General features: G+C 41.3%; 1 protein-coding gene across 1 annotated transcript; it reads right to left on the bottom strand.

The window, feature by feature from the left end:
* Positions 1-314: 314 nt before the first annotated feature.
* On the bottom strand, positions 315-11,199 carry nat10 (N-acetyltransferase 10). Its single transcript, XM_063479452.1, has 29 exons — positions 11,093-11,199; positions 10,750-10,892; positions 10,521-10,612; positions 10,236-10,407; positions 9,455-9,577; positions 9,287-9,348; positions 9,066-9,180; positions 8,485-8,592; positions 8,212-8,345; positions 8,015-8,108; positions 7,831-7,929; positions 7,599-7,735; positions 6,481-6,605; positions 6,245-6,395; positions 5,848-5,944; positions 5,607-5,723; positions 4,577-4,678; positions 4,407-4,481; positions 3,144-3,260; positions 2,917-3,050; positions 2,784-2,832; positions 2,598-2,694; positions 2,404-2,511; positions 2,146-2,318; positions 1,929-2,048; positions 1,707-1,805; positions 718-791; positions 554-634; positions 315-466 (listed from the first exon to the last, which is right to left on the bottom strand). Exons 2-29 carry the CDS (start codon positions 10,861-10,863, stop codon positions 328-330), a joined length of 3,108 nt encoding a protein of 1,035 aa, XP_063335522.1. The 5' UTR covers positions 10,864-10,892; positions 11,093-11,199; the 3' UTR covers positions 315-327.
* Positions 11,200-12,254: the final 1,055 nt, after the last annotated feature.

The raw sequence follows: 12,254 nt of genomic DNA, 5'->3' as shown, positions 1-12,254 counted from the left end.
AGGATTTACAGAAACCCTTACATTAAATCTAAAAATACTGTAAAATGGTTAATGTAAGTGGAAAGTAAATAATAACTTTTTATTTAATCAGGCTGAAGTGTGATGCTTTGTTCTGTTGACAGTATCTGTGCAGTGTTACACAGTCGAGAGGAGCAAAATTGTTCTTACAGCAAGTGACAGCATACAAAGAGCAGAATTTAAAACAAAACAATAAAAAGAGACTATCCAGTCTTACAGTTACACTCATAGGCTTACAATTCAGTCCAAGATATCCCAAATTCTCTAGATCACACATGTAGTCTTGTCAATACTGTGTCCACTTCACCGTCACGCCTTCTTTCCAAATTTTCCATGCTTGTTCTTCTTGAATTTTCCGTGTTGCGTTTCCTTCTTTTTTAATTTTCCGTGTTGGGGAGCTCCATTGCTCGCTATGGGGGTTCCTCCTTCCCATTTCCTCTTCTTGTCACTGTTGGAAGCAGGTCTTCATTACAAACAAGCTTTTCAAACAACTGAACACTAGATTTCTCACCTAACATTGTAAGTAACACTCTACCTTTTTATGCTGACGATAGCTGTGCTCCCTGCTTTCTTCAGCACCTGGTCCCACTCCTCATCGTCTCCACGAATTTTGTACCTAAAAATACAAAAACACAGCTAGAGTAAATACTGGTCTAAAAAATGTAATGGCCAAGGCTGCCCTTCAAACCCGATACTTACTGTTCCAGGTCCATTTCCTTTACTTTTTCCACATCTTGTTTGTGTCTCTCCTCAAACTCCTTTGCTGCTTCATTCTATGAACAGAGAGGGAAAAAAAAATGTTTGAATCTGATACAGTATTAGGTGTAAAGCACCAACATAATTCCTTCTTTACTTGTATCTATAAAATGTAGGGGTGTGACACTTCTGAAACCGAGACCAAAGTTGACATATAAACACTGTGGGGGTTTTTGTGGTTCCATCTTTGTGTTTTGTAATACAGAGAAACAGCTTTACAGGCACAGCAACTCCATCCACCTGCTCTTCAAACTTTCAGCCAATCAGAAGTGAGCTGCCATACGGAGGAGGAAGGGCGCTAAAGCTGCAGAGCATGCAAAGCTGCTTCTAGAAGAGTCCATGAATAAAAACGTGAAGCCACAAATGAGCATAGAAGGCCAACGAGAACTGAAAGCTAATTAGAAATGCATCAGAATAACGAGTTTACTCTCAGTTCATGATCAGGTCATGTTTATGGCTGTGGTTTAGGGGGAAAAAACCCCCAGAATTTAACTTTTTCTTTTTCGTTTCTCTTCGAGTAAATGAAAAAATAAAAGAAGAATAGAAGAAATTTGAAACATTACATGAACCGTGGATGTGGCGAGTCATTAAACCCTTAAACAAAAGCATAAAATGAAGGAGGAACTTTCTGCTGCTCCCTTATGATGGATTAGCACCAATTTATGACCCCTGAGGCTGGATTAGTCTCTCCTGCTGTCAAACCAATGATCTTTTGCATGTAATGCAAAAGTGGGTGTAGTGTTAACCACTACACCCACAAATAATGCTATAAAATAGCCATGACAGCATCATATTACATGTTTATGTAATAACCAAAATATTAATATAAACTTTTTTCATTTTAATAAGAATTTGAATCTTTATTTTAATGGTAATAACCTGTAAATTATTCCAGCATTAGCTAATCATCAGAAATAATTTAGCACACATACCAGATCTTCATTGAGGCTTCTGACAGTTGGCTCCATTGCAACATCTTTAGTGGCTGCCATCTGTGCTTCAACTGCTTTTTCTTGGATGCCGGTGAAGATCTAATGCAGTAATAATGAAAAGATATGATGTTACAGCCTTACTGCAGCTGCTTTAATTAACAGCGAGTTGTACATCATCCATAAGTGAGGTTTTTCTGTATGACTTAATTATTGGCAACTCACTTGCACAAATTTACGGATGACGCGGTTGAAGAGGCCCATGAGCTGTGAGCTTGGAAGCTCAATTTCCTTTTCCAGCTGATCCACAGACTTATGCTGCAGTCCGATTCCCAGCAGCAAAGCCTAGAGCACAGCGGACATCAGCCAGTTAACGTCTTAAACAGAGGAATCAGCTGCATTGGAGGGATACCTGTCATACAAAATGTTGAGGGAAACGTACACACTGCGCTGCTGAGAGAGACATATCACCGAGCTGCTTCAGGAAGAACACGCGTGCCACCGTTGGGACTAGGTCCATAATGAGGTGGTAATCCACCATGCTCCTCGAATACAGCTCCAGACGTTTGAGGTCATAAGGGCTGAAGTGAGCCGCCAGCTCTGAGCTGCTGAGAACTGTTATGATGAGAGACAAGTCAGACTGGGGTGAGATCTACGCTGGAGAAATCAGATCAGGGTGTTTTAAACAGAGGACTCTTACTGCTGGTATTCTCCTTGGACTTCTTATTCTGCAAAATGCTCAGTGCTAGACTCGGATGAAAGTTGCTGAACTGGTAGGAGAGCAGAGACAGGAAGCGCCGACGAAAATCTGAGGAAGGGGAAGAAGAATTGTTCTAAAGGAGCCTGACAAGCTTGAGCACACCAGTTCTCCTGAGGCAGTGTAAGCATGTTCACCTTTCGAGAAGGCAGAAAGCCACTGGCTCTGTTCCGGGTTTTCATCTGTATTTAGCTCTTTCAGCATCACGCAGGAGTGCTCTCCTGTAAGGTCATTCTAGATACAACCGAACACGAAAAAATAATTACAGCAGTGCAAAAACAAACAAACAAAAAAACATGAAAAAGTGACTGAGTGGTACTTACTGGGGTTTGTCTCAAGTAAACTGGAATATATCCTGCCTTCTTCCAGAACCTGTTGTGGTTGAAAACAGATTTATTTTATACACTTCCAAAAGATTCAACCCTATCCCCTTTACTTCATGTTAAGCCAACTCACTTAAGCAGTTGTGCAGTAAGGCCATAGGAAACTCCTAAGTAGTCCAGTTTCTCTGCCCTCCTCTCACTCAGCTTCAGCAGAAGAGGAGGGAGCTCCTTGCGTGGAGTGATCACCTCTTCCAGCAGACTCACAGCCTGCACAACAAACCGTAGCAAGGTTCACTCCGGTTACACTTCAAGTGCACAAATAATGTCTATCAGATGTTGCTGAAAACACTGTTGTCTTACCTCACTGCTGACGGAGGTGATTTCATTGTGGTTCGATTGTGTGCTCTCATCCATCGTGGGAAACTTGCCCTCGTAGTACATCTGCAGCAGCTGGAGAGCTCTGGAGCCGTAGCCCATCTGGTGGACAGGTCGATTTTTCAAATTAACTGTGTTACTACGCCAACAAAAGCTCCGGGAACTTTAATTTCCCAAATTTCACTAACTTCCTGAGGGCAAGCATTCCTCTGTCATGTGGAGATTTCTTTTGTTTACACAGTAAGGCCGAAGCCTTAAAAAAAAAAAAAAAAAAACTAAAGAAAACAATAAACGGCTTTTCCCTCTGAATCATTTCATTCATGCGCTGACAGGTTAAAAAAAACAATGCTGCAACCAAGCACTGAAGTCTGTACTCACCTAAGGGGTGTAATATTATCTCCCCTAAACTTAATTTAGATGCATGGTCTAGGGGAAAGCTGTTTCTTTATTTTTGTTTGTTTTTTTGTTTTTAACTACTAAAACCTTTTCAGGGAGCTAAAAGATTCTTTCAGGACATTGTTTGTCTGAGTTTCCTGTGCAGAGAAGACCCTCTGAGATTAAGCTAATAGGTCAGCTGCATCTACACGTGAGACAAAAACAAAAAAACCCTCCAAAACATAGGGACCAGGTTACATCTTTCTCAGTCTCTCTTCTATCATAGTCCCCAGGCACTCCTGCATCACCTCATCCGTCAACCTGTCCAAGCAGTTCCAGTTCTGTTTTGCCTAAATTAATGCCGCTGCCATTCATTATTTTATAGTGTAGCACTTCTCTTGCAGAAATCTCTCTGGACATATAAGTGATGTAACAGGCACCACCCCACAGATCAATTTCTAACATGTATTCTTCATCACGTCATCTCTTTTTATTTATTTTGCTGTTCTTCACATAACTGCTGATGGGTTTCAGGGTTTTTAAAAATTGTATTTTTGGCTGTTATTATCTTCTCTGAGTTTAACCTAGGAGTGATTCAGGGCCGCTCAGAAGTACCCCAGAATAGGCGCTTCTTTCTTTCCAAAAACAGCCCTGAAAGAATTTCAGCATGGGGAGTTTGCTTCATGCTTTAGTGGACTGCACATGAAGCTTTGGGCCACCCAAAACAAAACAAACAAAAAAAATGCATGATAGTTCCTGCAGACAAAAATGCCCTTTAGGAAATTCCTCACCACTCTTACTCCCTGAGGAAAGCAACTGCCGTGGAAATATTTCAGTACAGTGTATATCAAGAAAAACATGACAGATTCTTACTCCTTGGTAGTCTGGATTAACAGCAATGCGCACCACTCTACCTCCTGAGAGGGTGCCAAACTCCGGGTCTTGAAACTGTGACAAGAGTAGAGGATTCAGTATTAGTTTAAAAATGTCTTCACTGGACTGTAAAAGAATGAGCTGTAGTGGTTTTGTTAAAGGTTTTGTACCTGCTCTGAGACAGTCCAGGGAATGAGGTCGCCTGAGGCCTTCTTCCCTCTGGACAGGCCGTTGAGGATGGACTGTCTTGATATTTCCCCCTCCAGACATACCTGGGGGACACAAGGGTGCAAATGCATGTTTGAGTGGAATCAAAAAGGTCGCCTATCAGTGATGTTCACAGAGCTCATGCATGCTAGTGACAATAAATCACTATTAAAAAACCCTAAACCAGGGATGTCAAAATCATTTTACATCACAGGCCACACAGAGCTCAGTGCTGACCTTATTTGGGCCAGAAATGTAAATAACTGTAAGAAGTAAACGTGTAAAATAAATATTACATTTTATCTATCTATCTATCTATCTATCTATCTATCTATCTATCTATATATCAGTAGGAAAAGCTGTAAAAATGTATGAAAATACAATTAAAAGTCCAGATTTCTGCCATCCAGTGGGCCGGACTGGAATCTTTGCCAGGCCGATTCCGGACCCCCAGCCCTCATTGTCTGATACCCCTGCCCTATGGCTGTAGTAGTCCTCCGAGGCCATGTGCAGCGGCAATAATGGGGGCAGTCTCAGTCCCAACTCAAAATAGCTTAACCTAAACCACAATCTATTTCCTAACCTACACAAGAAGTTTTGGTTCATAAAAACCAAAACCAAACCACGAGAGAAAGTGACAACAAAAAAGCGAGTTACATAGAAAACTAAACAGAGTGAAGCAGGACCCAAAATATGGACTAAAGGTTCACAGTCTTACTTTATACCAGTGCCACCTGACCTGCCCAGCTATACACCTTTTTAAAATAGAGTCTACACAAATCAATTACAACACCTACATAATGTTTATAGAGGTGTTACACACTCTTTACCACTTACAAAGATTTGGGATGCCCATATAAGCAGTTATGAATCTTTTTGCAAATATCATAATTTTGTTGGTTTGTAATAAATAACTAATAAGTAGAATTTCATAAACTACTCATTTCCCACCCTATGATTTAAAACAGTGGGTCTGTGAGTGTATTACAGTACCTGCACCACAGCGAGGACCTCGGGTAGTGAGTTTTGTGTGGGAGGAACAGGTGGCAGGAGGCAGAAGAGGTGATGAGCTGGAGCGTCAGACAACATCTGCAGGTCATTTGGGGAATTCTGGAGACAAAAATACGAGTCACAAAAATGACAACACTGTGCAGGGCACTGCGCTGCCGGTAGATTTAAGGGGAAAAAAATGAAATAAATAAATTAAAGTCAAAGGACTGCAATCGACAATCACCTTGTAGTGCGATGCCACATAGAGAGCCATCAACCTCTGCAGGAAAGCTTCAGACGCTTTGTGGTAACAGAACAGTGTGTCTCGGTTCACATAGTATCTGCACAGCATTAGATAAGGACAAATGCAAACTTGCATAGTGAATGTAGGTGATGTGGACCATAGATTAGAAATCTGGCAATGTTTTTTTGTTTCTATTGCACAGAGTTCAATACTGAGATCAAATTCAGTATTTTAAATAATAACTGTCCACGGCATTTTCTGCAGCCTGACTTTAAATGTTTGATCTATGCACAAAACGCCACACTGTGCCTCCTTAATGCTCACCCAGCAAAAAAAATAATAAATTACACATGTAAATTTGCCTCAGGCGGGATTATTAGGGAAACATAAAGGATACAGTTCACATGTTTGTGGAAGCGGGCAGCCGGAAATGAGCCTGGGAATGTTGAGGCAGTCTAGACAGAGCAGCTCATTCAGCCACTTCTCTACAGGGTCTCCCGGAGAGTACCGAATGGACTCGTGCAGTGAAACCTCGTGGAGAGAACGAGCTGTGAACGGAAACGGGTAAACAGCAGTGAGTCACACGATACAGATGCACTGAACATAAACACGGTGAGCGACGGAGATCCTCACCTGCTGCTAGTCTGGCTGTATTGGTGGTTCTGTTCTCTGCAGACATGCTCTGCTGACTGTCTGCGCTCTGCTGCCTCAGCTGCTGAATCAGCTTGAGGGAAAGAGAGCGCCCGGTGCCTTCATAGCTGCAGAAATACAAATAATTAGCACGGAAACGGAAATTTGAAAATTCACTGGTTGCAGCTTCTTGTGCCCGAGTAGCTCAGGTGTGTGCACTTCGCAACTGGTCTTCAACTAATTCAGCAAAATTTTTGTTTTGATTTTTTAAAAAGAAAAAAAAAACCTGAAAATAGTGCCTTGTCTGCTTATTTTAGCCCTTCATTCAATATTCCTACAGCTTAAAGCTGAAATGTACGATTGCATAAACTTATTTACAGCAATCAAAATTGAATTTCAAACAAACTTAACAAGTACTGAAGATAAAGACAGAAGGACATTAAGTCCCAGGATCTCATGCCTGTGCTGCTGGAACTGTGAACATTATGATGGATTTCGCTCCCTTAATTCCAAATATGATCAGTTTTGAACACCGACTGCACAAAAACACACTGTGTGCTGTATAAGTTGCTTGGTTTTGGATTCAGTCATGTTGAAAAGGCTTAGCTCAACAGCCAATTTGCATTTCCTTGTGCCAGTGCTGGGCAGCAGACTGTGCAACTGCTCTGAGCATCCCAGCCACAAAACTTGATCTGTGTGATGATTTGAAAGGCAGTGCCTTAAGACTTAAGGTGCAGTGTGCAACATCGCATCACTAGATGTCAGTAGACTGCACATAGCTATGGTGGCACACTTGAACCTAATGTTAGCTGGCCTGATGTTAGCTTATAACCAGCTGTTATTGTTGTTTAGTTAGGTCATTGTCAGCTGTCAGGAGACGGGAAAGTCGCCTGTCTAATGTGCTGACAGTGGGTAAGTGTGACTAAATTGGGACTAAATAAGTATGTTTATGCACATTTTTGTGTGTTAGAGCCCTGACTTCTGTTCAGGAGTTCCATATTTAAGTGCCTCATTTCTCTCATTGATCATTTTACTCAAAAAAAAGTCTTCACGGTAATATATTCAGACAAAACTAACGAGCATCTTGTGGTGTATAAATATGACTCAGGTTTTAAACTGACCCGTTGATGGTGGAGGCCATGAAAACCAGATAAGGCCCGAGCAGCTTCTTAACAAGAGGAAGAGGGATTGCTGCGGCCTCGTCGATGACAAGCAGTTCAGCCTGGCCCAGCTTCACTGCATCACCTGGGTGGATATACTGTTGGGCCACAGTAATGGTGCGATCAGATCAGGTGTAAATTTCACTTTTTATTGTAAAAGAAGACACTTTTTTTTTTTATTAGTCTTGTTTACCTGAATTGTCTGCCGATGCTCTTTGAATATGTTCACTCGCACCACTGCTTTATTGAACTCTGGATTCAAAGACTGGATGATTTCATAGTCGAGATGCTCCTGCAAATTAAAATGGGAGTAAGAAGCAGTACGCGCTCACCATGTGCACATGACATCAGTGGTGCAGAGAAGAGTCAGAGCCTACCTGATACTGCAGGGCATCGAAGCCTTTGAAGATGAATTCAAACATAGTGTGAAGGTTGTCCGGGCTCGGCGAAGTTACAAAGATATTAGAGTAGCTTTAAAAAAAAAAAAAAAGTTACAATAACAGGTGACGAGCGAGAAGAATAAAAACAGACAAAACTGATATTTTAAAATGGCATTGATAAAAGTCATATATACCCAAAAGCCACAGCTCCAGCAACAGCCAGCCCCAAAGCTGCAGACTTGCCTCGACCACGGGCAGCAGTCAGAGCCACAGTGCTCCTCAGCGTCTTCTCTGATATTGCTTCAATAAACTTCAACACCGCCTTTGCCTACAGAAGAGCACAAACCTTTAAAATAACAACTGGGACACCTGCACATCTGCTACTTACTGTTTAACTATAACATTGCAGTCAACTTGAATTCAGTTATAGGAGGTGAATGTGTCTGTAGCATTTAAAAGACCCTGACCTGGTCCATAGTCCTGCATGCATCCACCAATACACCGACTGGCTGAGTGTCCTGAAGGGACTCCTTCAGATCCTTCAGCTCCTGTTCTCGAGGAGGCAACCTGTCCTCCTGAAGGGGAATGAGAGAGCCAGTCAGAAGGGAGCATACTGTATGGAGTCTTTTTTTCTCCCTAAATGTGCACTTATTGGTTTTTCAGAGACTTTCAGCACAGCAGGAAACAGCAGGAAAAACATTATCATTGCTTCTTCTCAGAGCAGCCAGAAATGCCTGTCCTTAAAACCCTCCAACTCTTTCTCAAAGAGGCCCGACTGGTCTTTATAATGTATGAAACATTTTTAAACTTATTTAAAAAGGGACATAACGCAGTGCAACCTACATATTGTACAGACAATAAATCCTGGGTGCCTGTTTTATGCAAGTTAATAGTCTGAAATCATAAACACACAAAAGCAGAACAACGTCTAAACCATTAATCCTCCCATGTGCAGGATAACCACTATAAAGCTTGCTGTCAGCAAACTATCTGCTGAATAACTAACCGATTAAAAAAACCTTTTATACTATATAATTAAAAAAGGTACCTGAGTCTTTGGCGGGACTGGTTTAATGTTTGCCATGTGGGTGGAAATTGGCAGGATGTTAAGTTGGTCATCAATGACGACACAGTTTTTGCAGGAGGCCAAAGATAGAATGAACCTTAAAAAACACAAAAATAAAACCACATTTTTAATATGACGGTTCAATAATCATTCCTCTGAGCAAATACACTTCAAACTCCATGAACTCTTGGCAAAGCGCCTACCTCTCATTAAACCTTCCAACCACATCCTGATGAGCCTCGGTCCTGTATCGAGAGTGCACGTCCTGGAGGAAGAAGAAGGAGTAGGGGTGGGGGGGGGGAAAGTCGGTCACAGTGGGTTCCATGTCATCAGAAGAGCAAACCGAATCTGATAATAAATTAAATTCTTACCATAGTCATTGTATACAGCTGTTTCAGAGACTTCATGGTCCTGAGCAGTATGACCACTATACCGCCACCTTCTACAGTCTCGATAGTTCGTGCTAAGAGGTTAGGAGTGAGAGCTTCAAAGTCCTGTGTGACAAGAGAAACAATAGAAATCAAACACCTGATGCACCTTCCCACCCCACCCGTCCTCAAATGTGATCTGATCAAATGCACTTATGTTCTTGTTTGTCAGGAACAGGAACATAAGTTCATCAACAGGAAAAAAACAAAACAAAAACAAGGTCAAATTTAAAGAGCATTTAGAAAAATGAACAGGGATGTTTAGAAGATGCTCAAAATGATGCTTAATGTCATGCTGGGCCTCTGTTAACATCTCAGTTCATCCAGTGTGACAAAGAAGGCACCTAGAAGCCCTTCTGTTTAAACCAACCTTTTTCTGATTGGCTGTACTTTCCAAACAGAAGGTTCGAACAGCAGGCGGGTGGAGCTGCATTGTCAGAAACGACCATATTAAGCATATCTAGTCTCACTGACGTTCATTGCACTGATCCATGAGCACACGAAACTGTGTTTAGAGCAGTGTGCAGCTTTTGGCTCAGCTAACTTCATTATGTGAAGCTTTGGCCAAGCTTAGTATGAGCAATATGACAAGTAATAGGTAAGGGCAAATAAAGATTGACTTAAAGTTCATTTCAAATCCTGTAACTATTCATTTGCTATTGTACCAGAAGCCTAGTGGTTTATTTTACTCTAAAATCTTTTTTAAACCAGAGCAGAGACTCACCTGTAAAACGCACATGCCGTAGGTGTTTCCCAGGATCTTGTGCGTCTCGTTGTAGTAGCAGTAGCGGATGTTGGTTGCGGCAACAAAGAGTTCAAATGGGTCGTCCTGATTCAGGTTCAATGTGCCAGTTTTAATCTTCTTCTGCAGCTGTTTCATGCGCTTCTTTCTATTGCTGTTTCGCAAATGAGATGATGATGAGAAACGCTTTTTTTTAATCCCAGATTTGGGAAACTCTTTAAATATTTGACAGATTACACCCTCTCTCCTGTGAGCTCACACACACACCTGCTGAATCCCAGGTCTTTTTTATAGCACCAGAGCACCGAGGGTCGAGCTCTCACAGCAGCTTTAGACAGCATGTGATGTAGGATGACAACCTGGACAACAGAGAGGGGCAACTGTGTTTTAATGCTCAGTTACACACATGTAAATTCACAACCCTGCAGGTAAAATAAGCCCACTGCTCCTAATGCAAGCTAATGTGTCTTGAATGCGCGGGGAGTGATAGGATTACCTGATCTCTGCCACGATCCCCCACCACAACAAACAAGGTCCTGTGCTGCAAAGCGACCCCATTCTCTATCTGGACCCGGATCCGGTTGTCTACCTTCTTACGGACGGTTGCCATCGTCTATTTGCTCCTGAGAGAGAGAATACCTGTCCGATAGCAAAATCACACAGAAGCAGACACTAGTTAAACAGTGTGACAAAAGCGGTGGAGCCAGAGCCGCAAAGAGCTGACAACTGAAACAGGAGGAAGAACTCAGTGGAGCTAACTTACAGCTAAAACAAAAATATTTAAGGATCAAACTAACAAAACACACGAAACACTGTAGGATGGACCCGTTTCCGGTTACCTGATATTACAGATGAACTGTCAGGCCTTTAGCTTTTGTAAAAACACAGCAAGTTGCACGCTAAGTTTACACGCCAGCCATCACGCTGTTGATAAATTCACGTGGAGACTGCGCTTCATGGAGGACCCCTGCGTGACGTCAGAATTGTGCGACTGTGTTTGAAAAGTTTCCTGTGTTGAGCGTACAACATTTACAACTGGAGCAAAGTTCAACAAAGTGTGTGTGTGTGGGGGGGTAAATCAATATTCATAGCCCCCACACATTTTAGTCTATTCTGAAAGCAATGGTAAAGACAAGGATATTGGATATTTTCTACTTATTTTTTTATTTTTTGCTCTTTTTTTTTTAACCTGGAATAATTTCCGTTACCTTTAAATGCCTGTCTTTTTTTTTTTTTTTAGCAAAATGCTTTGTATTATACTTAAAAAGACAAATAAATGTAAATTAAATAAAAAGGAAACGATGGCCTCTTATATTTTCTATTGAATAGCCTCGCCTTCTAGTAATAATTTTGGTTAAATCTCTGCATGTACTTGCAAGTGAGGCTTTGTTTTTGTTTTTGACATATTTATTGAATACGCAAACAAAAGCATATCATACGGGGAGAGAATCAGTTAAACTAAAAATAAATTAAAAAATTAAAATGAAAGACTTATCTACAACTACTGTTATAACGCGTTAAAGTAAAGTGTTTAGTTTGGGGAGTTTTTCCTTTCAATAGTTTGAGAAAATATTTGACTGGCGGCTATCACACAGCGCCTTTTTTCCAAGTCTATTACAAAGTCACCAATTGAATTCAGTGTGGACAAAACGGGTTTTAAAATAGCTTGGTGAGACATTACAGCAGCAATTTATAGTGTAAAATTAGTTTTGCTTTGTCCCGTGTCAGGACGGCACTAGTGCGTCTACTCTCTGGCCACAGGGTGATGCTGCATCCCACACTGAGCAACCAGCTAGATGTTTTCAGTTTTTCCTTTTAGGAGAGACGCTTAGACTGATAACATTACAGAGAAGATATTTTGGTAGCAATAAAAAGTAAAGTTAAGAGTCACGTGAGCCAACGAAACTGAATTTTCACTACAGTCATCTATAAAATAAGACGTCTGTACTGAGAAAAAGATGTCTTGACGCATGCTCAATCATCCAGGTAAGTAAATCCCAA

The sequence above is a fragment of the Pelmatolapia mariae genome, linkage group LG7 (genome assembly GCF_036321145.2).
Source record: "Pelmatolapia mariae isolate MD_Pm_ZW linkage group LG7, Pm_UMD_F_2, whole genome shotgun sequence".
NCBI classification, from domain to species: domain Eukaryota; kingdom Metazoa; phylum Chordata; class Actinopteri; order Cichliformes; family Cichlidae; genus Pelmatolapia; species Pelmatolapia mariae.
The sequence above is the reverse complement of the archived record's forward strand: the minus strand, read 5'-3'. Positions and strand labels throughout refer to the sequence as shown.

What these genes read in the sequence shown, in the direction of transcription:
- nat10 (XM_063479452.1), bottom strand. Translation starts at nt 10,863, where the DNA reads ATGGCAACCGTCCGTAAGAAGGTAGACAACCGGATCCGGGTCCAGATA. An exon ending in AAAGACCTGGGATTCAGCAG is followed by an intron (nt 10,408 to 10,520) that starts GTGTGTGTGTGA and finishes TTTGCGAAACAG; the next exon opens with CAATAGAAAGAAGCGCATGA. An exon ending in AGCATCGGCAGACAATTCAG is followed by an intron (nt 7,736 to 7,830) that starts GTAAACAAGACT and finishes GTGGCCCAACAG; the next exon opens with TATATCCACCCAGGTGATGC.